Source organism: Lagopus muta, chromosome 8 (genome assembly GCF_023343835.1).
Source record: "Lagopus muta isolate bLagMut1 chromosome 8, bLagMut1 primary, whole genome shotgun sequence".
Classification (NCBI taxonomy): Eukaryota; Metazoa; Chordata; class Aves; order Galliformes; family Phasianidae; genus Lagopus; species Lagopus muta.
In genome coordinates this window covers 6,142,176-6,164,931 of record NC_064440.1, presented here as the reverse complement: position 1 = coordinate 6,164,931, position 22,756 = coordinate 6,142,176, and the positions used below count along the sequence as shown (strand labels likewise).

The 22,756-nt window shown below is 38.4% G+C and overlaps 1 protein-coding gene across 16 annotated transcripts in view; it reads left to right on the top strand.

The window, feature by feature from the left end:
- Positions 1 to 17,785, top strand: part of R3HDM1 (R3H domain containing 1) — a 65,772-nt gene extending 47,987 nt beyond the window's left edge. For 9 of the 16 annotated variants that reach the window (XM_048953410.1, XM_048953411.1, XM_048953413.1 and 6 more), the window contains 12 exons: positions 594 to 695; positions 3,198 to 3,458; positions 4,017 to 4,137; positions 7,404 to 7,558; positions 7,799 to 7,947; positions 9,937 to 10,040; positions 10,474 to 10,638; positions 13,570 to 13,739; positions 13,961 to 14,111; positions 15,183 to 15,265; positions 15,948 to 16,032; positions 16,374 to 17,785. In XM_048953410.1, the coding sequence (XP_048809367.1) occupies positions 594 to 695; positions 3,198 to 3,458; positions 4,017 to 4,137; positions 7,404 to 7,558; positions 7,799 to 7,947; positions 9,937 to 10,040; positions 10,474 to 10,638; positions 13,570 to 13,739; positions 13,961 to 14,111; positions 15,183 to 15,265; positions 15,948 to 16,032; positions 16,374 to 16,738 (1,911 nt within the window). In that variant the 3' untranslated portion in view covers positions 16,739 to 17,785. The remainder of the gene's footprint in view (positions 1 to 593; positions 696 to 3,197; positions 3,459 to 4,016; positions 4,138 to 7,403; positions 7,559 to 7,798; positions 7,948 to 9,936; positions 10,041 to 10,473; positions 10,639 to 13,569; positions 13,740 to 13,960; positions 14,112 to 15,182; positions 15,266 to 15,947; positions 16,033 to 16,373) is intronic. The other 7 variants (XM_048953419.1, XM_048953427.1, XM_048953414.1 and 4 more) reach the window with 6 other exon arrangements.
- Positions 17,786 to 22,756: the final 4,971 nt, after the last annotated feature.

The window sequence follows — 22,756 nt, the reverse complement described above, 5'->3', positions numbered from 1 at the left end:
GAAGCTTACTTTTCAGTCAGAAGTTCTTGGGCTGTGCTGTCAGGTTGTACTGCTGGCACCAAAGAGGTAGCTGAGAGCTGCTAGGCGTGAACGCCTCTTAGGTTTGTCCTGCTTACAGTGGTGCATGCTGAAGGATGGGCTAGCTCTCTGTTTAAATGGTTAACCAGAGTGCACATAAAATATTTCAGTATTGGGGAATAAATAAAAGCAATATGTTTTAATCTGTGGTTGCTAATAGATTGATTCTGTCTTCAGCTACTTTGAAACAACTTCTGTTTAGAATGCAAGTCTAGTTCTTATTTTATAATTTCAAAACAATCTCTCTCTGAAAGACATGGCAAATGTTAAACAAAAGCAATCTGCTGACTTAGTTTATAGCCAATACAATGTGTAACAAAACAAATGCCATATTGAAAATTACTTTTAATTCTATGCAGTCTTTCAGCTTAATTAAAAGAAAAAAAAAAAATCCAAAAACCTATCCATTCCCTTTCTGGTAACAACTGGAACACAGTTGCTTTTTTGTCCTGTTACAAAAAACTGTTTTCACTTCTCTTATGTTAACCATGTTTATAAACCTGTTATTTCTTCAGCCTATCCGACCTCTACAGCCTTCTTCCCAGCCTGTTCAGTACTCTGCAGTCTCTTATCCACCCCCGCTCCTGCCAGTCTCCTCTACCCAGCAATATTCTGTGGTATTATATCTTCTGTTCATTTCCTTTTTGCGTGGGTTAATCATTAGTGGAAGCTGACCTTTGCCTGGGTTGTTTGTAAGTGATGTGTGATAGCGGTATAATGACTGGCTAGCTTTTCAGTCACACTAAAATATCACCTGAGCAGTGGAAAATGGTTCCCTGTTAATTTCAAGTTCAAGAGAAATGCATACATTTAAGGCTATTCTATTTATCTGTATATAATGATATATAATATTTTCTTAACTAAGAAACAACTTTTTCAAAGTTTTGTTGGCCAGTCAATACCTTGTGTCTTTTGACTAATGTCTTTCTATCCATCCTTTCCATCCTTGTTGCTTTCTGTCTGCTCTTTCTTCAGCTGACCCCTAATTGCTTTCCAGGGGTCAGCTGTGCTGGGTTTTATTGAGGTAACTTTTTGAAGCCTCTTTGTCAGAACTCTTAAACAGTTCACAGCATCCCTTGTTCTTAATAGATAGAAGCTGGAAATGAAATCCATTAGTCTCTTGTAGAAATGGTATTATTTAAGAGTCTTATTGCTGAGGCAAAGTGAGGCCTATTGAAGGAGAAATGTTGTCCAAAGCAGAATGTGAACTAGGGCCCAGGTCAAAAATTGAGGCTTTCCAACTCCCCAAACTGCTCTACCTGTTGTACAATTGCTATTTTATGATGAATTTGAAGTTTGTATTTTGCTATTGCTTGCAACATAAATCATGTCATATGACAACAGATGCTCATTAATCTGAATTCAGTAGGCTGCACTTAATTAAGATGATATTATAACCATTATCTGTACTTCAGGTGTGCAATTCTAAAAGGAACTGCACTGCAGTAGGGGTGCTTTCTTTTCAGCAACATTGTTTCTCATGTTATTTTAGAGTTTGAGCACATGTAAACTGCAATGTATATAACTTCTCAGTTAATTAAATGAGAATGGTTATTTAACCCATGTGATGCATTGCTTCCAGCAGCAGCTCATTCAGGAGCTAGTTTTGTGCTACAGTCTGCAATCATTGTTTAGGCATATGCTTGCTAAAACAAAGAATGAAACTCCTTCCAGGTTTATGATGGTTTCAAGCCATTTCATATTCAGGAAGTGAGTTTGAATACTAATTGTGCTATCAGTTTCAAAAATGTATTTCTACTGATGGCAACTTACGTAACGTAGTGAAAAGGATTAATTGACTCTGGTTCATAATCTAAATGAATTATCACCCGTAGTTAGTAGCAGGAAGGTTGGGTTTATCCATGCTTTGACAATATGTACTGTACGTGTCACTGCAGGAATAACTGACCAGATGATGACTTACTGGTATTGATAGTACAATGTGTGTTGCTGGTTTTTGTCCTTTAGGTGTTTTGGGAGTTAATATTATGTCATAATGAAATATCAGTATCCTTTCTAACCTGGATGTTGTGAGAAGCAGTATGGAAAGTTCAATGCAGAAAAGCGTTATGATTGTGTTAATAGGCCTCATTCCAGAAGTGCCATAGGGAAATGTAAATTGTTGATAGAATGAAAACAGAGATGGTTCTAAATTCAGAAGTATTCCAAATAACATTTCATGTGCAAATTCATGTATCAGATGAATAATTCCAAGGCTAAAAGTGTAAAATGTCATCATAAAATATGAATATAGATGATCTGTAAGACAGAAATTGAACTTAGTCTTTCTTGATTACCTCTTATCTTCAGGATGATGTGAGAGAGGATCGGGTGCTTTTAAAGGTTTTGAGAGTTTTTTCACAGTTAAAGAGACTGCTTTTTGAAATGTGAAATTTCATGTTTACTAACCAAGGCAACACTAGTGATAACTTTTAATTTCTGGGATGCTGGTAATTTGTTTGATGTTGATGTTGTAAAGAACAAGTGCTTAGGCTTAGTTACAGTAGTAGAAGTTTTCAAACATCACAGGACTTGTGCAGTGTCCAGTGCCATCATACCATGGTTTCAGATGTAAATAAAACAGAGATAATAAGTAATTTCTAGGATGTTTTTTTGCAGCTGTTGCAGGGATTCATTTTTTAGCATGAAATCGAGTGCATAGTACAACACCGCCTTTTACAAATGTACCTTGTTGTCCAGGATTAAAGCCTCATTAACTTAAGCTCTTAAAACCAAAAGTTGTTTTGTCAATACAGCCTTTTGCTGTTCTTGCTGGGGTTCTGTGTGTTCATGCAGAATTTGAAGTCCAATCAGAAGAATGTATTTTTGACAATTGAATTCTTGCAGTAAGTAGATAGAGGCAGACGTAATCCAAAAAATTCGAGTATGTGAAGTGAGCGGAGTCTCTGAGTGTGGATGTACTTTCCCCTGTCAGCACTGAAGACAGTTCACTACTGTGTTCTCATCATGTTCTTTCCTGTTCTTCTTTGGCTGATGTTGCTATTGTGCAATAATTTAAGACACTCCTATCTGAAACGTTTTGTTTAAGATATTTGCCTACTTTTTTTTTTTTTTTTTTAAAGTATTTCCGAATGTAACTTTTTTTTTAATTATTGCAGCAAGACAACCTAGGATCACAGTTTAGCCATATGAGTCTTGCCCGTCAGCCACCTGCTGATCCAGCTGAACCTCACACCACTATGTTCCAGTCCACTGTTGTCCTGCAGCCCCCGCAGCAGTCTGGTTATATCATAGCAGCCGCTCCACCTCCACCACCTTCTGGCCAGCCGGTTTCTGCTCCGGGCTACTCTCCATCCAGCCACCCTGTCAGCCAGCAGGTCCTCCCACAGCAGGGATATATGCAGCAACCTGTGCCACAGGTACAAGGGCTTTGTTTCCATTCTACTGAAAGCTGTGTTTAGAAACTAATTGTGCATTTTCATCAGTGAGCTTTCTGTAAAGTCTGCCTATTCATGTGCAGCTGGTTTAAAAAACAAACAAAAAAACCCCACCAAAAACATACACTTTGTTATTGATAGAAACATTTTAAAACTTCAAGTGCAAATTGGTCCTGAGATACTAAATCAGCTTCCCTCCATCCTTCTCCATGGTTTCACCAATGGTGCTGCATTTTAAAAGTAACGGGGTTGCTTTCTTCTGGCATTGGCTGAAATGGCATGCATAGTCACCAAAGCCTGCTAAAAGCAGTTCATTAAATCAGTGCCTACATAGGAAAATGTAATATGCTGGAATTTTCCTTTCTACATTGGAAGTCCAAGAAATCAGCCATTAAAAAGACGCTTTATATGTAAAAAAGTTGCTAAAGCATCATTGAAGTTTTGCATCTATCTTTCTTTTAACCTGCATTCTTCTTCTATTTATGTGTCTGCCTTCTATAAACTTGCTACTGCAACTCTTTAACTGTTGTTTGTCCCTAGATGCCGGCCTGCTATTGTACCCCCAGTCAGTATCCGCACTCCAGTCAACAATATCGACCTGTTTCTGTCCATTACAACACGCAGCAAAACCAACCATTGGCACAGCCAGGACAGCAGACAGGTTTGTTGAAGTTACTCAGCATTTCATTAGAATACCCTACATACATTTTGTCCTCTGCTTTTAGAATTATTTTGCCTTATGATTTCAAGTAAAAGTTCACATATTGGACACAGTGTGCAACTGAAGCAGAACAATTTGAGTCAGTTGTTCAGGAAACTTGAGATCTGAGCCATTACTGCGAGTGGCCCATGCTACTATGTTACAGGAGAATTTTTTAGTCTAAAACTGAGTAAGTTATAAGACAAAGCAAAAGACGGGTAACTTAGTTACTAAAAAAAATTAGTTGCCTGTAAAATAAGATGAATTAATAACTTGAGATGATGTAAAATCAGAGAGATGTGTCTTAACTGCTCTAAGTTCCAAACAAAAGATAGTTTTAGTGTTTAAATTGCGGTTTAATGCAATATACAATAAATCATTTTTCTGGCCATCGACTAACGGTATCTGGATATTGACCAGTACATGCAGTAAGACCTAAAGCTACATCTGAAATGGTTGGGGCTCAGTATTGGTGGCTGTGTTTGAGGTAAAAAGCAACGTGCTGCTTGGCCAATGCAGCAGTGAGTCCCTCAGGCTGGGTCCCTTCCAGCTCCAGATGTTCTGTGAGTCTGTATCTGGTCAAGAACAAGAGTGAGCAGATTGTGTCTTACGGGGGTTTATTCATTTTATAAAGTGCTTACTAACTATGAAATTATTTTCCAAACAAATGTGGATAAAAGATGACAGCTTCTGAGAGCATGGCAACTGAAACCACGTTTGGTTTAACATTATGGGATGGCCTGACTTTGAGCTGTTGAATTCGGGGCCGTAACACTGTCTGAGAGGTTTGTATTTCTCACAGTGAACCGGTCTCTTTTTCAGCTGCTTCCTGGCTTCCTTTTTAAAGGGGTTTCAGGTGTTAGGTTTTTCGCTTCTATTTTAAATGCTTTGTTTGTCCAAATATGTAAATAGGAGGAAACACTCTTTAAGAAAGTAGCATCTCATGTCCTCCTAATTGTGAGGGCCAAGTTACCATGAGACCTAACCACAGGTTGATTAAAAATCCGAACTGGACTGCAATTACTGTTTGGAACATCAACTGAAGCTCAACTGGCTTCTGCTACAAAATGGCCAGTGATAAAGCTCCTACAGCTGTCGATGCAGTAGTTGGTATCAAGCTGTAGTCATCACTTGCTAACCAGGTTATTGTACTGCTGTGTTCTTGACTAAAAGCCATTTCTCACTCTCAGTGTATCATTCAGAAGATGTATTTCTATACTCTGTCTGCTAACTTATATTAAGTGATTCATTTTAAATTATGTAAATATCAAGAAACGCTTCTTCCAGGAACTACTGCTTTGGAGTATTTCTCTGTTAGGAGGCAGTCCACTATGGCAGGTGTGAGTTTTCTTTTTCTGCTGAGTGCTGCATTTCTGTCATACCGTTTTCAATGCAGAGGTGAAACTGTGGTGCTAAAAATAGAATATTCTTTGGAATGCAGTGGAAAACCTTTTTGGCAGTCAATTTCTATTGTTCCAGTTCTCTCCACTTGCAAAACTGATTACATCTGTCACTGGAAATGCTAGAAAAAAAGTGACAAATGTTCACAGCTACATTACAGAGCCTAGGAAGTGAGGGCTTTAGATTGCAGATGTATTACTGACTGTATCTATCATATGCAGCTTTGCATTCTGTTGCTTTTTAGGGGCTGTAGATCATTCTGCAACAAAATACACTGAAGCGTTTTGTTTTTTGCAGATATGAGAGATTTTTGTGTGCAGTTCAAGCTTAGCTATTAAAAACTGTAATTACTCGTCTTCATTCAAGCATGCATTGTTCTGAATTGTATAGTACTCTGAAAGCACGTAGTGTATTCTGTGTTTCTAATGAACAGCACTCATAATTAACTGAACCTTCTTCCCTTTAATTTTCTCAAATAATATTTGATGATGTTACCAGTCTGTCAGTCTCCATTGTTGCAATCTCTGTAAAAGCTGAGACTTAATTCACAACGTTTGTCGTACCCTGAACGTATGTAATGAATGAACATCCCTGGGTTTTGTTTTGTGTTAACTGGATAATTATTTACAAAATAGACCAAGCAATTTTTTAAACACGCAGACACAAAATCCAAGTGAGTTTTTGTGGCTCTATTTGCTGTATTAATTATAGTTCCATATAAAAGCCAGGGAGCATGGGGAATGCCAAATTTGTTAGATGTGAATGCATTAGAGTTAAATACAGACTCTTTTTGCCATCAGTTCATCCGGACAAGCCCCATTTTGTTACTTTCTTGTAGTCTCTGGCATTGTCTCAGCCACACTAATAGCTAGGGGGTTTTGCTGTATGGTAAGTAATTAAGCACATAGCCTTAAAGGTGGAGCAGGGGGGAAAAAGAATTTCATTTCTGTTCTGCATGTATTTTCATCATGGTAGAAGTTATCTCCTATATGCATTTACAAAAAAATGTGGGGCTGGAGCACAGTAAATGCACAGATGCTGTTTCCTGTTTGGCACTCAGACCTGTGGGTTTATTTATTTACTTATTTGTCTAGGACACTTTTGGAAGATAATAGAGGGTCCCAGTTAAGCAATAATAAATGGTTGTAGAATCACAACATGGGGGTGGATATCGAGGTCAGGTTTTTTCCTTTTTTTTCCCCACGAGGTAAAGTTAAGTATAAAATGTCTCCATTGTATATGAATGTGGCTTTTACCTGGAAGATTTCTCTCAGTTCCTAATTGTTTTAGTATCCCATACTTCAGTTCAGAAATGGCCCTTTTGAAAAGGACTTGCATGTATGCCTTGCTTCAGCCCTGAATCGCTGCTACTTCTATCTCTGGGGCACCTGAGATGCTGGCAGAAGTTATCACTGGAATTTCAAAGCCGGTGTACCTCAAACAGCATTATTTATGAAAACTGACAACTGATTCTCTCTTAATGTTATCTGGCATGCCTTGTGCAAATGCCTTCTGCTTTCACCAGACAAATCAAGGTGTTAACACATGTAACTCACTAGAGTATAAACACTGCAAGCATGTGAGAGCAGCACTGCAGATAGGATGTGAAGTATTTAATGCTGATGCCAGATGGATGCAAACAAATAAATTTGTTAATTTCTAATGTTGGCTTCTTTTTATGTGCGTGATGAGTTCAACTCCTATGAAGCTGCCAGATGTAGAAAGCCATTGGAAAATGCCACACATACCTCTTCATATAGGCAACTGTGCATAAAATTTGTTGATATGTAATTATTTCAAAATAACATTCAAATGTATAATTTCAGGTTACCAAGTTTTGCCTAACCAGCAGCAAAACTACCAGGGTTTAGTTGGAGTTCAACAGTCTCAGAATCAAAGTCTAGTCAGTGGCCAACACAACAACGTTGGGAATCAAATTCAAGGTGTGATTGTTCCATATCCTTCAGTGCCATCTTATCAGGTGGGTAATTTACTCAGAACTTTCCAATCTGTACATTCAGAGTGATCTATTTTTAATTTTTTACAATTGTTTTGTAAATGGATGAAATCTGCAAGTATGTTTCAAAGTGACATGGATAGAAATTTGAAAAAGTAGTAACAGTAAACAAAGACAACTGGAATGTGAAGCAGAAGTTTTAAACAAGGGGCAGAATGAAACACTGTCTGCACAAGGAAGTCTTAATGTGTTCTCAATTTTTAGGTTTCGGTGCCTCAAGGTTCCCAGGCAGTGCCCCAGCAGACATATCAACAGCCTGTAATAATTCCTGGTCAGTCAAATCAAGGATTGCCCACAACAGGAATGCCAGTTTACTACAGTGTCATTCCATCAAATCAACAGAATAATTTAAGGTAAGTTTAACTTAGTTATTTGATTTCTCAGCAACAAGGTTTAATTGCCCTGTAGAAACAGACAATATCTGCTATATTACTCCATGTATTGAGATGTATTTTATAGGCAGACTTGCAAATATTTTGTTAGCTATTTCTTTTTACTCTTATGCAGTTAACTGAAACAACCAGTACCGCTTGTTGGACTGGAAATATACTGTTTCTGTGTTGCTATCAGCAATCTTTTACTTGTAAGTTCTACATTGTAGTTTTCAGTGTTCCTTTTTTTGCACGTGAAACACGAGGATGTCCAGTAGCAATACCTTTTTGCAGTTATCTTTATTCTCTTTATTTTGAATCTCTGAAACAGATTACTCAACTTCCTTTTGTGCACATAACTAACAAAGCCTGTTAGCACAAAGCTGGCTATGAAATGAGTATAGGAACTTCCTTGGATGTTCAGGTCTTGTTTGATAAATAATGTTGAGTACTCATGATAGAACAGATAATTGAATACCTAAAGAATTCATTACAATCAATGCTTGTTACATGTTGTGTTTCAAAATACTTGGCTTGCAGCTTTTAAACAAGCAGCAGTGGTATGAAGCTTGCTTCATCCATCTGTGAGCACAGATTTCAGTATTTATGTTATTGCTACACGACTTCATCAAATTAAATGAATCTGAATTCTTGTTCTGTGTACCATAAGGTTCTTTTTAACCTTTTCTTCTTTGGTTATGTTTGAGATTCAGTGGAGTCACAGGTAGACATCATCATAGACATTTTTTTATAATAAGCTTTGCTTGATCTCTTCTGTCATTTGCAATGGCCATCTCTTTCAAGCAGGGTAACTTTTATTTGGTATTCAGAGCAGACTACCATCTTGGACATTAGGACAGCATCTTGCTTTTATCAAAATAGATGTGTTGCAACACTTTAACAAAGAACACAGAATACTGTTCTGCAGGAACTGAGTGGACTCAAACCCACAGGTCATTAGTGTAGACTAAAATAATAGGAAGATAAGAAGCTGTGTGAAAGAGTACATCCTATGCAGATAGGAAGCAATTTGTTTTAGTTTCCACTGAGTTTTGCCTTTTTCAAAATACGAGCACTCTTAATTTATAATCAAATACTTGATCTTGGGGACAAAGGATGCAAAAAAAATTTAGGTGAAGTCATACGTGAAAATGGATTTCTAGTGGAGGCTCAACAGGATCACGCTTCCTTTATTCTATTGTTTGAAGGTGTTTAAAAAGATCTCATTCCCTCAGGATATTCACATTCTGTCAGTACTGACACGACCACTCTCAGTTTGCAGTCCTCCAACCCGACAGATGTTCTGTGTTATGACAGAGTTTGGTTGTGTCGGTTCCTCAACTGTTTTGACTCGAATGTCTTGAAAATTAGCTGGCATAAATAAACTTCCAAAATTATTCTTTTTGTATGTATTACAGAAAAATGAAAGGCTATTTCTTTGTCTTCTCCCATGCCTGGGTACTTTTTTCCAATCTCCTGTTTGGTAAAGCCATGCTAAGGCAACCTCTATAGGTATCTGTCTAAGCTGCCTTACCGTGCTCTGAAGTGGATGAGTATGCTCATTCCATGTGCTGAATAAGCTGACTCAGCTGCTTGGGGCCAGCCTCCAGCTGAGAAAACAGCATATGAAATCCTTGTGGTGGGTTCTGTGGTGGCTTTTTAACTGAGACCTAATTATGGTTAATTAATTCTGTACATCTTTTTTACCGTCTATTTGCACACATACCAAAATAAATAAATCACGACAGCTTCTTGGTATACACAGGTCATAAGTTATGGCCAATGAACAGACTCGAAACCACTGTCTTCTGAAGAAAAGATTCCTGGGCAGGGGGTAGGTGGGAATATTACTGATTGAAATTAGTAAAATCCCAGTAATTTGTGGTGTCTGTAGGCAACAAATGCAGTGGTTAGGATTAAATGTGACAAACTTCTGTTAGTCATGTTCTTTTCTCTTTATTATTATTACAGTTCATCAGTAGGATATTTGCAGCCTCCTGGATCAGAGCAGATACAGTTTCCTAGAACATCATCACCCTGTAACTCACAGCAGCTTCAAGGACAGCAATGTGCAGGTTGGGGGACTAAAGCTTTTTTGGAGCAAGTTTTTAGCCATTGTTATGTAGAGTGTTTGTATTTGTTATTAAGGGTTTGATTCAGAATTAAGTATTTTTTAATTTCCTTCTGTATTCTGTATTTGAAGTTAGATTGCATACAGGTTAACTTCACATCTTAATTTTTTTATCATTGAAAGCTCTCATTACTTTGCCAGAATTCAGTATTGGACACCACAATGCCTTGCATGTCTGCTTTTGAATTGAGTCAGACTTGGGAACAATGCATTCGCAGCCAAATGACTTTAATCTTTTCCTCAGTGGCTACTGGGCTTGGATAGAGAGGAGAGAGGTAGTCTTTTCAAATGTTGAAAGGGAAATTAAATACTCTGAAGTATTCTGTTCTCATGTTTGTTTCTTCTGGTAGCCTTATTTACTGCCTTTACTTCCATAGTTTATAACAACCATTCAAGTCAGAAGCCATCACCTCCTACATTATTGTCACCTTCATCAAAGTCAAAGCTGCCACAGGCTGCTTCCATTTTGCACTACAGCATAGTGTCTCCACCCTCATGTAAAAGTTCACCCACTGGTCTTTCCATCATGCAGCCAATAAAAGGTATATTTTATTGGGATTTTCATCTAAGCCATTCTGTCTAGAAATTATCAGGTTGATTTCATGGCTACTTGCGAGAACAATTGTGATTTGAATGCTGTCTCTGCAAATACTTTTTCAGAATTCTTCATCTGAATTACTGTCATTGTAACTTCAAAAACGACCGCATTGAACTAAATGAAACAACAGCCAACTTTACATGAGCAGCCTGGAGGCAGCCTTCTTCAACAGAGAACAATGTTGCTTAGCAGAAGTACTTAAATCAGTTTTGGAATGTTTTGCTCTATAAAATATTAAGATGATTTTTTTTTAAGGCCTATATATAGCAGCTTCAATGCAGTATGAAAACAGTAGTGACATAGAGCTTGTCTTGTCCTTGAAACGTTTATAAGTATTGATATCCAGACACTTTAAATCTCTGCATTTCCAACCACAGTTATCATAAAATTTGATGAGCTGGTCAGGAAACTAAGGGCATTGGGGTTAGCCTCCAAACCAGAGACTTGTAGATCGATCTTTTAATCGTAGTCAGTACTACTGCCCTTATTTTAATGAAAGGGAATTTGATGCAGGAGAGGTTTCACTGGCAACAAAAAGAAAAGGGGGGTGTAATTTCTACCATTGTTATCAGTATTTTGCAAGCAATAGCCGAAGCAACTAGGTCAATGACCTAGATTCCAGTGGAGATGAGATGTGGAGTCTCTTATGACCTGTTATCTTTAAAGATATTTTTAGAGGCTGTTCATTAGTAAATAGGTAACGTACAGTTAGGTGGCATGATAGCTGGATCAGCAGTGTATTTTAGTTCACAGGCATTTTTAGTTTTCTTTCTTTTTGGATGTAAATCTTAAAGATGGCCATTTCCAGGCATCCAAAATTGGTCTAGAATTGGTTTGTTCTACCCTTAGCTGTTCTAGTTTTATGCTGTTTTGATTCAAACCTGTTAAAACTGTCATTTAAACAAGGTTGGAGAAGGTAAAAGACTTCTAAATATTGAGAGAATAAAAAACGCACGCACTTGAGCAACAGCAATAGTGAGATGATACCTTGAGGAATCACCTTGAGGTAAGGACACAGGACATACGTAGGCATGCAGCTGAGTGGTGTTTCTCCTCCTGAAAAATTTGAAGGGGAACACACTCAGTCTGGGAGCCTTTCAAGGATTTCTCCCGGGTTCTTCTTGCCATGCTTTTTGATAGCTGAATATCTGCATCTGACTTATGCCTTCTATGACACTTGATTTCAAGCACGCTTGTTATAGGAAAAGAGTTGCATTTATTCTCACTTACTCAAATGCTGTGGAACTTATAGTAGAAGTAAAGACAAACAGCACTTGGGGATCTACAGTTTCCTTTTGTGGTTTACATAGAACTTTTCAGCATGTGACATCTGTCAAGCAGTAATGCTGCAGGTTATTTCCTTGGGAGTTCTAGCTCTGTTCTCATAGAACAGAGATGACAAAAGTTATGTGCCAAGCACTGTGGAAATTATAAAGCAGTAAAATGTAAATCTAACATTTATAATATTTATATATATATATGTGCATAATTAATAAAATGAAACCAATCTTGTGTGAAAGGTAGTGTGTATATTGGTTTTTGCCTCTTTTCCTCGAGTCTGTACATAGAGATTACAGAGGCCTTGCCACTTGGCAACTTGCTGTGTGTTACTCAGATTAATAGCAGCAGTCCATAAGCAGAAGTCTGTTTTATTTTGCTGCACAACAGAATAGAAATATTCACCGTGTGACTTTTACAAGGACAGAGCAGGGACGCTCAAATTGATACCCTCTACTAAAGTTGGGAAGGTAATCTGATGATTACATTTCAATCTGTAGCACATAGGTAGAACTTTTTGCCATTTTAAAAAATTAGGGAAAAAAATTTGTTGTTATCACATTGTTTTGATAAACATCAATACAGTAAATATTTCACAGTACAGTTTAGAAAGGCTAACACAGTTCTAATATTAAGAGCCTGTTGCTCTACATCGTATGGTTTGCGTTTCCAAGGAATCAGATTGTTTCTTTTTGCAATGCAGGGGTAGTGAATACAATACATTTTAAGAAGATATAGGAGCAATGCATTCTGTAATCTGATTGACTTTTCCTAATTGGTGGTATGATGTAGGTAATGAATTGAGAAGATTGTGGACTCTCTGTTTGAAGGGAGTGAAGTTGGATGATTAAATGGTGTTCAAACAGTGTATTTTAATCATGGTTTCTGAGAAATTATGTAAACATAACATAGAATAAAGAAGGAAATTGCAAACAACCATTTCCAAGTAAATAGGACATTATATAAATTACCTGGGATGGGGGATAACAACTAATCTCTCAGAAAAGCTCTCATCACAGCTCTTTACACAAAACCATATGGAACAGCATTGGCTGTTTGGCTGTTCTCCCCTGACTGGAATTTCTGCAGCAACCACAGCAGCTAAGTGGTGCTGGCTGCATGGAACAAACTACGTTCCCTGCTCAGAAAAGCAACCCCAGACTTGTAGGATAGTTATAAAATCTGTGAATGAATAAAATGTTGCTTTGGACTAAAGACCCATTTCAGATCTTTCTAATGTATGGCACCATATCAAAGAGAACTTTACTCTGACAATAACTACAGTAAATGTAGAATACTTCTAACTATTGTTAAATAGAATTTCTTTTAAAAAATATTCCCACTAATGAGTTTCAGTGGTTCCGTTTATCTTCTGCAGTTCTGGGAAACCTTCTCTTAAGCTAATCTAGTGCAGATTTATTTGATAGTGGAAATACAATTGTACAGAATATCCTGTCCTAGTTCTCTAGAAATGAGCAGCTTATTTAGCAGGATGTTGTAAGCATTTTCTTTTGTTTTAATTCATGTCTTTTCTACTAAAATTAAAATTGAAACTGATGATGAACCAACTGCATCCTGTCCATTTCTTGCCATGTAGCAGTAGCAGCACCACCGGGTGGAGGAGTAGTCATGATGCAGCTAAATATACCCAACAACCCTCAGCCTCGGAACCATTCACCTCCACAGTGGAAACAGAATAAATATTACTGTGATCAGCAAAGGGGGCAGAAGTCCACAGAACTTAGCACTTTAGACAGTGCTGCACAGGTATGAGTTCTGTTTTATTTTCCAGCATGACTTATTTGCGTAAGCTGCATTTTTGCTTTGGCTTGTTGTTGTTTGTTTTTTTTTTCCCAAAAGTTCTTTTTTGGAATGAAGTCTGTTCTGATAGTACTTAATATAGTACTTTTGCTTCCAGTGTTGGAATGCTTGTAATTTAGCTTGTTCAACTGGATACCTTTTTAAATACACACTTGTTGTTTATCCAGTTGCAGCATAGTCCTCAACTAGGTAGTCCTGTCACCTCGCCAGCCCAGTCACCAGCACCAGCTCAGCTGTCAAACCTCAAGAACATCCGTCCCACGTTAACACCTCTTTCTATTGTGCCCCAGTTTTCTAGACCTTTCATCCCTGGACAAGGTATATTTTTGGTTAACTAAAATTTGTGTGTGTTGTTTTTGTTTCGTTTTAAATGCATCTTAAAAGACATAAGGATTTTCTGACAGACTGTGGCTCACTGCAGTAGTAATCTTACTGAAGGAAGATCAACAAAGCTATCCACTAGCTCATCTTAATGCATTCTATGGTTACGATGTTATCTTTCAGGGATAGAACTGTAATTTTAAGATGAATGTTCTGCCAAAACCCTTTTCTTCATTGATGAATGCATTGAATCAAACCACTGCTAAGTGTGAATTCTTCATTCCTTTTAGAAAAACTGGTATGATAGCAGAAAAAGTCTCTTATAGAATAATTGAATTCCTCTTCTGCCATGTTATAGAAAAAAAAAAACAAAGACAAAAAAAAAAAAACAGAAAATAAGGAATTTTCATTATGATGTGGAAGTTTGAAAACAAACAAGAAGTCCTTTGGCAGTGACCAAAGATGTCCTGGTCTGTAGTTCCAAAACTAAAATCAGTGGATCTATTTTGTACAAAAATTACGTTAGTAAAGCAAGACTTAGAGAAAATGCTGCTGTGTCTTCCTTATTGATAGGAGAAACTTATTTTGTTTGTCCTGTGCTGCACAACCTTTACATGCTTGGTATTCCATTGTTGTTGTAAGCTGCCTGTTGCAAACCACATCTTGCAACTTTTTTAATCTTCTGTGATTGTTAAAAGAATTCCGTTTGCTAGTCCTCAGAGCACACAGGAGTATGAAGACTCACCAGGGATGCAACCATGGCAATGGTTAAATTAGTACACTGAGAAGTCCTTTATTAAGGTCATTTTCAGGTGACACCACAGTGAATAACGTTATTGTGTTTTTCAGCGTAACTCTTAAATGCAAGAAAGCCTTGGGCTTGAACCTTTTCACCCTGTGATCAGTATGTGACTTCATCACACAAATCTTATCTTCCTAGCTTAGCCAGACACACTGCACTGTGCATACTCATTCTGCTTTCTCCTACAAGAGAAACACAAAACCTCTAAATTCTGTTACTATGTTCTGGGGGTGGGGGGGACCCTTCTAATTACCTTTGTCTTTAAGGAGATGCCAGATACCCATTGCTTGGCCAGCCCCTGCAATACAATCCACCATCTTTATTACGTGGACAAGTAGCAAGCCAACAGGTAAAGAGAACACTCCTGGCAACACAGAAGAAAGCAATTTAGGACTGCAATTATAATAACTGTGAATAGAAACTTAAATTACTGCATTGGAAAAATAATGGATTGGAAAGCACTTGCTTTCTAATAACTGTTTCATTCTTTGTTGATACTTCTGCTGTTCCTATGATGTAAAAGTAATGAGAAGCATTATCCTGAAATGTAACTTGTCTTTTGACCTGAAATTTCAACCTGTGAAAGAAGGTGCAAGGCACAGTGTAGAATATGGACTCTCCCAGAAGCAGATAGGCAGCAGTTCTAAAAATGAGTTCTAAAAAAAAAATTTGCTTAAAAGGATTTTGAGTAAGAATTTTTTAAAAATAGGAAATACAGGTATTCCTAAGCAAAAAGTGGTTTTGTTTCTTACAAGAAAAGAAAATAGTAGTGTTAGCAAAACTGTATTTACTGCTGGGGAGAGACTTAAACCCTTCTCCCCTACCTTGCTCAATTCTACCAGAGATCAGCCAGAAGATGTGATGGGTTTGAGGGGAGGTGGTTTATTTTTTTTCTGGGAAGTTTTAAGGTGATTCTTTTCATCATTTCCTTCCTTTCTTCTGAAGTCAAGGGATTTACACTGAGGTAATGCAGAACTTTTAAGATACGATGCCTTGTCATTGAAGTACATCATTTATATTCATCTCTCTAGTGTCAGCCTGGAAACAGACATGGAAACAGGGGAAAGAAACCAGCAAAGAAGGCTGCTTCAGCGGATCTCAGTGCAGGAGAGCCAGGTATACAACTTGCCACGTGGTGTATAAGGGCAAAGCAAGTCAGATGGTACAGTCAGTTCACAAATCTACTGCAAAATTCAGCATTGACTCCCTGCTTTGCTCTTTTAAGGAGCCTATTTGTAATCTCAGCTTTTATTTGTACACTTGTAGCTGTAAGCAGCATTAAATGTGAAAGAAGCATTGCCCTCTACCAGCAACAGAATGCTTTTGTAATAGCCTGTAATATCAGCCAACTGGAGATACGAGGATGAAATAACTCATTCTCTACTGTCTTTATCTACTTATCTACTTAATCTTTAAGTACGAGAACGAATTTTGATTCGATGTTTTTCTTGTTTCAGCTGTGGGAAAAGTTCTAGAAATAACAGAGCTGCCAGAAGGTATAACGCGTATGGAAGCAGAAAAACTGTTTGGAGAACTTTTAAAAGTCGGTGCCAAGATCCGGTGGCTGAGGGATTCACAGTGTCTACAAACACAGCAGCACCACCGGCGGTACTGTGGCAGCGGAGATAGTAATGTGAACACTGAGCCATGCAAATCTACTGACTTGGCCTCCACTTACACGGTTCTAGCTATGTTCCCTACAATGTCGGCTGCTCAGAACGCATTGAAGAAACAAAGTAGTACCTCAGTTAACAAGTTCAGGCTGAGAACAAGCAAGAAGCACTACGACTTTCATATCCTTGAAAGGGCTAGTTCTCAGTAGCAGTTACATCGATGGACACTCAGCCTTTACTACTTCCATGTCCTTCTCTCCTTGATCGGCTTAATGTTGTGGGGTTTCTGTTCTTTTCACAGAGATTCCTGGGATGTTTTGTCATAAGTGACATTAGCCATTGAAGAATAACCCAGTGATCCAGCACGATGAAAAAGTTAATTCCAGACAAGAGCAAGAAATCATCTTTGGGAAAGGCAGCTTTCTATACAGAATGCCGTTGAAATGCCCCCCACCCCCCAACTTTTATAATAGTTTTGTTTTATATTTTTGACTTCTTGTATCAGATCCAAAGTTCTATTGTACAGCAAACGTTCATAAAAGCCCATGTTCAGATTTGTATTTTATAATCCCTGTTCACTGCCAGCACACAGCTGTCCATTCCAAAGCAGGAACCTGAGGATTGGTACAGGGGGAAAGAGAACCATTTCCAAGGAATTACGCTCATTTTGTAGTGAACTGCCCAAAATATTCAGATTAACCTGTTCCCTGTCCCTTGCATTTCTTTTGTTTTTTAAAGAAAAGAAACATATAATTTTAGTAACTAGTTAATTCCTTAGATGGTTGGTTTCTTTTGAGATTCATTCAAGCGATGTCAAAAGAAATTACAAGTTCATTGTACCCTGGAAGGATTCGCTTTGATCCAATGAGTTGAAGAAGTATTTAAAGGGGAATATGAATAGATTACGAAGAATGTTCACTGAATCACATTTTAATATTTCTTTTTAGCAAAAAAAGTGAAGAAACTAAAATGGATCTTCACAAGTGACAAAATGTTTGCACTTTAATTGTGTTCCCACCAGTATGAATCTCTTTCTCTTTCTTTTCACGCTAAGATAATTGTGTTTGATAAGAGCTGGAAACTTTTTTAATGGTTTAAGTTTTCATCATTTGCAGATACTCACTGGACATCAAAAGACTCATTGCACATAAAAATGAAACAAACTTTTTTTCAATTTGTGTAATTTGCAAGGCTGTACAATGTGTGCTGATGCAAGCCTTTTTCAGTTCAAGAAAATAAATGTTTACAAACACAGACTTTTGTGGTGCATTTGTTTGAACTTCTAGGAGTCTTCTGAAACCCGGATGAATATGCTGATGGTTTGGATCCCTATAAATGTGAGAAAATAACTTGAAAATAACTACTACTGTAATTTTTTAAAAAAACTACCATCTCTTCCTCTTCTTAAAGCATTCATTTACACCATCTTCTCCATTTATTTTTTTTTTTAACATTTTCCCCATACAAGTGAAAAGAGAGAATAGATCAGGCTATAAGGGCTGCCCCTGTTTAGTAGTTTTTTTTCTTGTGTTAGCACAGGTGCTGACTTGTTGTGTAGATAAACAACAACCAGTTCCTTTCCTTTAAGGCCACAGCTTTGTAAAACATGCATTTTTAATTCCTCTAAGTGGAAACTCAATGTAAATGTTGTATTTAAAAACATTTTGCGGTGGTTAAGTAAATAATTTTGGTGCCTAATTTTCTCGTTTCAAAAATTCTACTACTGAACAACTAAACATCAACATGTGAAGCAGCAAGAACTGTCTTTTGCATGTTTAGTTTCTAAACCGTTTGTGTGATTAATCAAAGTATGCAGAAGAAAATCGGTCTGTCTGGGGATGAGACAGCGTGATGAATTGAGCATGGGGGACCTGGTTATGCCAGCGGCTGTAATGACACATATTTACATGACTAAAGGTAAACCTCCCCTCTGCATGTCTCCTACAGCCGGAGAAAGGTCAACTTTAAGCCCCTAGCCAAAATACACATCTACTTAATAGTAGGACCACTTTGCTCAAAGGATGGATTCTTGGCATTCAAGTACATCTGCTGAATTAAGTCATACCTGAGAGGATATCTGTTTTCATCCTGAGCTGGAATCGCCAAAGAAACCAAAGAAAATATAACTCCAGGTGATCTAAGTTACAGTATTTCACTCCTGGACAGCATGGATGATAGTGTGACCAATGCACAAGCTGCATCACTGCTTCCAGCTAATAACCAGAACTAGCTTAGGATTGTGGTTTTAGTCCTGTAAGTCAGAAGTTTATAATGACAGGTGCCACAACTCTGAGAGGCAGTTGCTGCCTCTGGGTAAAAAAAGAGAATTCTAGGGCAAGATGTACAAGAGTGAATAACTGAGTTACCATCCATTCTGAATGACCAAAGAACAGTACTAAATACAACATTCCAAAGCAATTAATAAGTCATGTATGCTAATCCAGAATATGACTCCTTCCTACTATTACTACAGGCAGGTAGTTTCTGAGCACCTTTTTCTGTTGAGAGGAGCAGTTACATTTTTTGCCTGGATAGGCTGATAGGTGTCTCACTGATGATTATGAACAGGACCCAGTAAGTGTCAGAGGCTTCTGCACCCATTTTAGATTCAGAGTTAAAAAAAACACTTCTGCTTTACAGTGCTTTGTTCACGTTTTGTGCCACTTCACAGTGTCCCTATGAGAGGGCTCATCAGACGTTAGCCTTCAAACTTCAAGTTTAAGAAAGATAAGACCAGCTCTACTTCCCCGACTTTTACACTTCTGTCCCTTTTGGTTCGTAAAAAGGCACAACTCGGGTCTGTGTACAGAGACCCTGGAACTGGATTTATTTCCCAGCTGAGAACAGACACTATACGGATAACCAGTTTTCTCAAATGCTCTCACCAACCTAAAATTAATTTATTTGAGTTTCTTGCCATTCCATGTTGGAGCCATTTTAAAAGTAATTAATGGCAAAAGGAATTAAGTAAGGACACAAATTATACTGCAGTGATTTAATACATTTCATTGTGTTGGGAGCACGTAACTGCTAAGGCTGAGGAAACAGCAATCAAGAACAACTAGAAAGCTTGGGTGAATCTATTATCTACTCCACCCAAGGCTACTACTTGAGTTCAATTTTTAGTTAATGCAGTAATAATACTGTACAGAATGCATCCCTGAACTGTGAACGCATTCACTGCTGTGATTGTACACTGAAAACAAATGTTTGTAATGAAGAAAACAAACAAGCCCCATTCCTGGGGAGCACTGAAAAACCCACAGGCGTGTGCCTGGGTTCAGGTAAACATAACAGCACACCTGAGAATCTACTCGCACCCTCCGTAAGACCAGTTTTGCTGTCATTCCAACAGCTCCTTTTCCTATCTAGTGACACCTTTTGTTCTCAAGGTGGAATGAAGTTCTATTCTCATGTTTACACAAACTTGTTTGTGCCTTAAAACTTCACATTAGATGTTTGCTAGCTTATCTTCTCATAGTAGCTTGTTTGAATGTGAAAAGAGTTTTAATTAAAATTACAACTAATGTTTGTAAAGATCTGTTTTAGCTAGCTTCCCTAGAAAATTGGTGCTGGTTGTAATTTCCCATATTTAGCCCTGAGGCAAAGAATGCTTATATGAAGCTTTGGAGAAAACTGATCAAAGCACCTCTAAATTTAATGTCATCAAAAATGACCAGTGCAGAAAGGACTGACTTCAGTCCCCTTTGGTGTTTCTACAGTCCAGTCTTCATGAATATTAATGTGCTGCCTCTATTCAAATTCCTGCTCCTGCAGTTTGGGTATTTTTGGCTATTGATGTCAATAAAATAAAATTAAACAGTGCACAACATTAAAGTGACTTCATTTTAGAAGTCTTAATTCTCACATGTATACCAGAACTCTTAAAAGGTCCTAATTTCCAAAACCTTCTGAAAGTTATCCCCCTTAAGTGCCTTTATTTGAAAATTAAGAGAAAAGCCATTATTCACACCTGAAAATTGTAGACGTGAGGTCCAGCGTAAATGAAGGTGTCTCTTGGCTGACTTGAAAATTATGCAGTCACATTCTTAACCTGAGATGTGTGAACCTCCCATTCGTTCAATGATGGCCTCATATGTTTAGCTTGTAGGACTGGGGTTTGGACTTATCTGACAGGCCCTCTTTAGCAAAGCTAATTTTTTTTCCTGCTTGTAACTACTTGACTTCTTTGCAATGTTTGCTGACTGTCAAAATTTGTCAAGTAAAAGTGAATCTTGCATAAGAGATGAAGAAGCATTAAAATTGGTACAGGACACAAACATATTAACACCTGCTGTTTTATTTTGTCAGTCTTACCAGTAAAGCATAGAGCAGTCATTCTGTGGGATGCATGCAAAATGAATTGTTTCTGCACTTCTGAAGAGATATCTGATGTCAGAAAGACTAGTGCTGTAAACCGAAGAGCCATATAGGAAAAACTTTTACCTTGCTGATAGTTGTTTGCTTTAAAAACTGCTATCAGGTATAAAAATAAACTCCACTACTGCTTATAATGCTCACCAGTGAAGTTCATTCTTAATTCAGTTCCCATGTCCCAGTTGACTTTCAATCTGAATTAGACTAAGGACTGATGATGATATATCATGCTGAGAGCAGTGAAAATTTTCAGGCACAGAAATGCTACAAGGTGGCTGTGGTACATACTAGCTTCAACATTTCCCAATGTTTGCAAACAGTACTTGATAGCTAACTTAAAGAAACTATACTAAAAAAGAAAATGAAAAAAAGCAGTGTTGCATTACATCAAACTCAATTTACAGAACTTGAACTGAAGACCTTTCTAACACCTACCTTGTAACTCTTCCTTGCAGTGGTCGTAATATTAGTTGGATAAATTGGTATGCAGCACAGCCTTGCTGTTTGTACAGTTTCCAAACTAGTTACTGTAAGAAACAGCACTGGAATAATGCTAGGATAATCCACAGCACTGATTTACAGACTCTAGGAAACACCACAGCTTGTCTCTATGTTAATTCAAATCCTTTTAAACTGGAACTGATACTTTAATTTGTTAATGGACCATTGATTAGAATTCAGTAACAGTGCAATTAAAAGAAATTCACTCGTGAAAATGTTTTCCTTTACAATCCAACTGAATCTGAACTGATTTGTTGAGTTTTTTGAGAGGGAAGGTGTGAATCACCAATGTCCTAAAATGTAAACAGCTTTCTTGCATTATCTTCCATATTGATTGCCAAATTCAATTTTGTGTGCTTATCTGATACTGGCTAAAATTTCCACAAGAGTGACAGATGGAATTTCAATCAAATTTAGCACTGTATGTTCTCAGAAGTCTTAGACTTGCAGCAGCAAATGCTCTGGAGGTGGGCTGCAAAGCTTCCTTACACCTTACGCAACATTACATACATAAGCAACTTGGGAAGCTGTTTGGACATGAGAGAACCCATTAAAATCTTTTTAGAGCAAAGCTCTGGAAGGTACCTTAATCCACGTGCAGCTTTCTGCCCTCTGGGGTCCTTCACTGTGCAACCAGCCCAGCCTGATCCCTGTCCTGCACTACAAATGCTCCCGGTGTTTGCAGCTTCTCACGGCCGTTGCTCCAGGAGCTCTCAGATTAACAGCAGCATAGTCGCAACTGCAGCAGCTCGGCGACCCTGTGGTTAGACAGTTAGACCTGTTAAGTTGTACCTACTTGAGAACATAACATCAGTAATTCCTGTTGATATCCAGATGTAACCCTTACCAGATGATCTGCAGGCCCTTCCCTTGGTATGCATCAACAAAATTCTGTTTTGTCTGTGTAGGAACTGTAGAAAATCGCGCTTTCCAAGGCACGTCCCTGAGCACCGCTGCTCCCTCACGGCTCGGCTGCGCTCGCCTTCTCACAGCGAGCCTCGCTCGGTTCTTTTCCACACACTGAGCACCGCTTTCTGTCAGTTCCCCCTCCCGCACCCTTGGCCTTCCCGGTTGAGCTGCATCTCTCTGCCCGCACAGCCCCGCACCACACACCACGTGTGCGCAGGCCCTTTTTCCTGCGGCAGCCACAGAGCAGAAAAGCTTCAGAGCCGCCTCGAGCGCCGGGACAGAGCGTACAAACCGCCCGAAGGGGACGCGCGAAGCGCCAAACATGGCGCCCATCGTCCCTACAGAGCGAGGCGAATCTGCCGCCATCGAGCGCGCGACCCAGGGCGGGCACCAATCAGAAGGCGGGGCTCGGGCCCCCGGCGCAGGCGCGTGACGAGAGG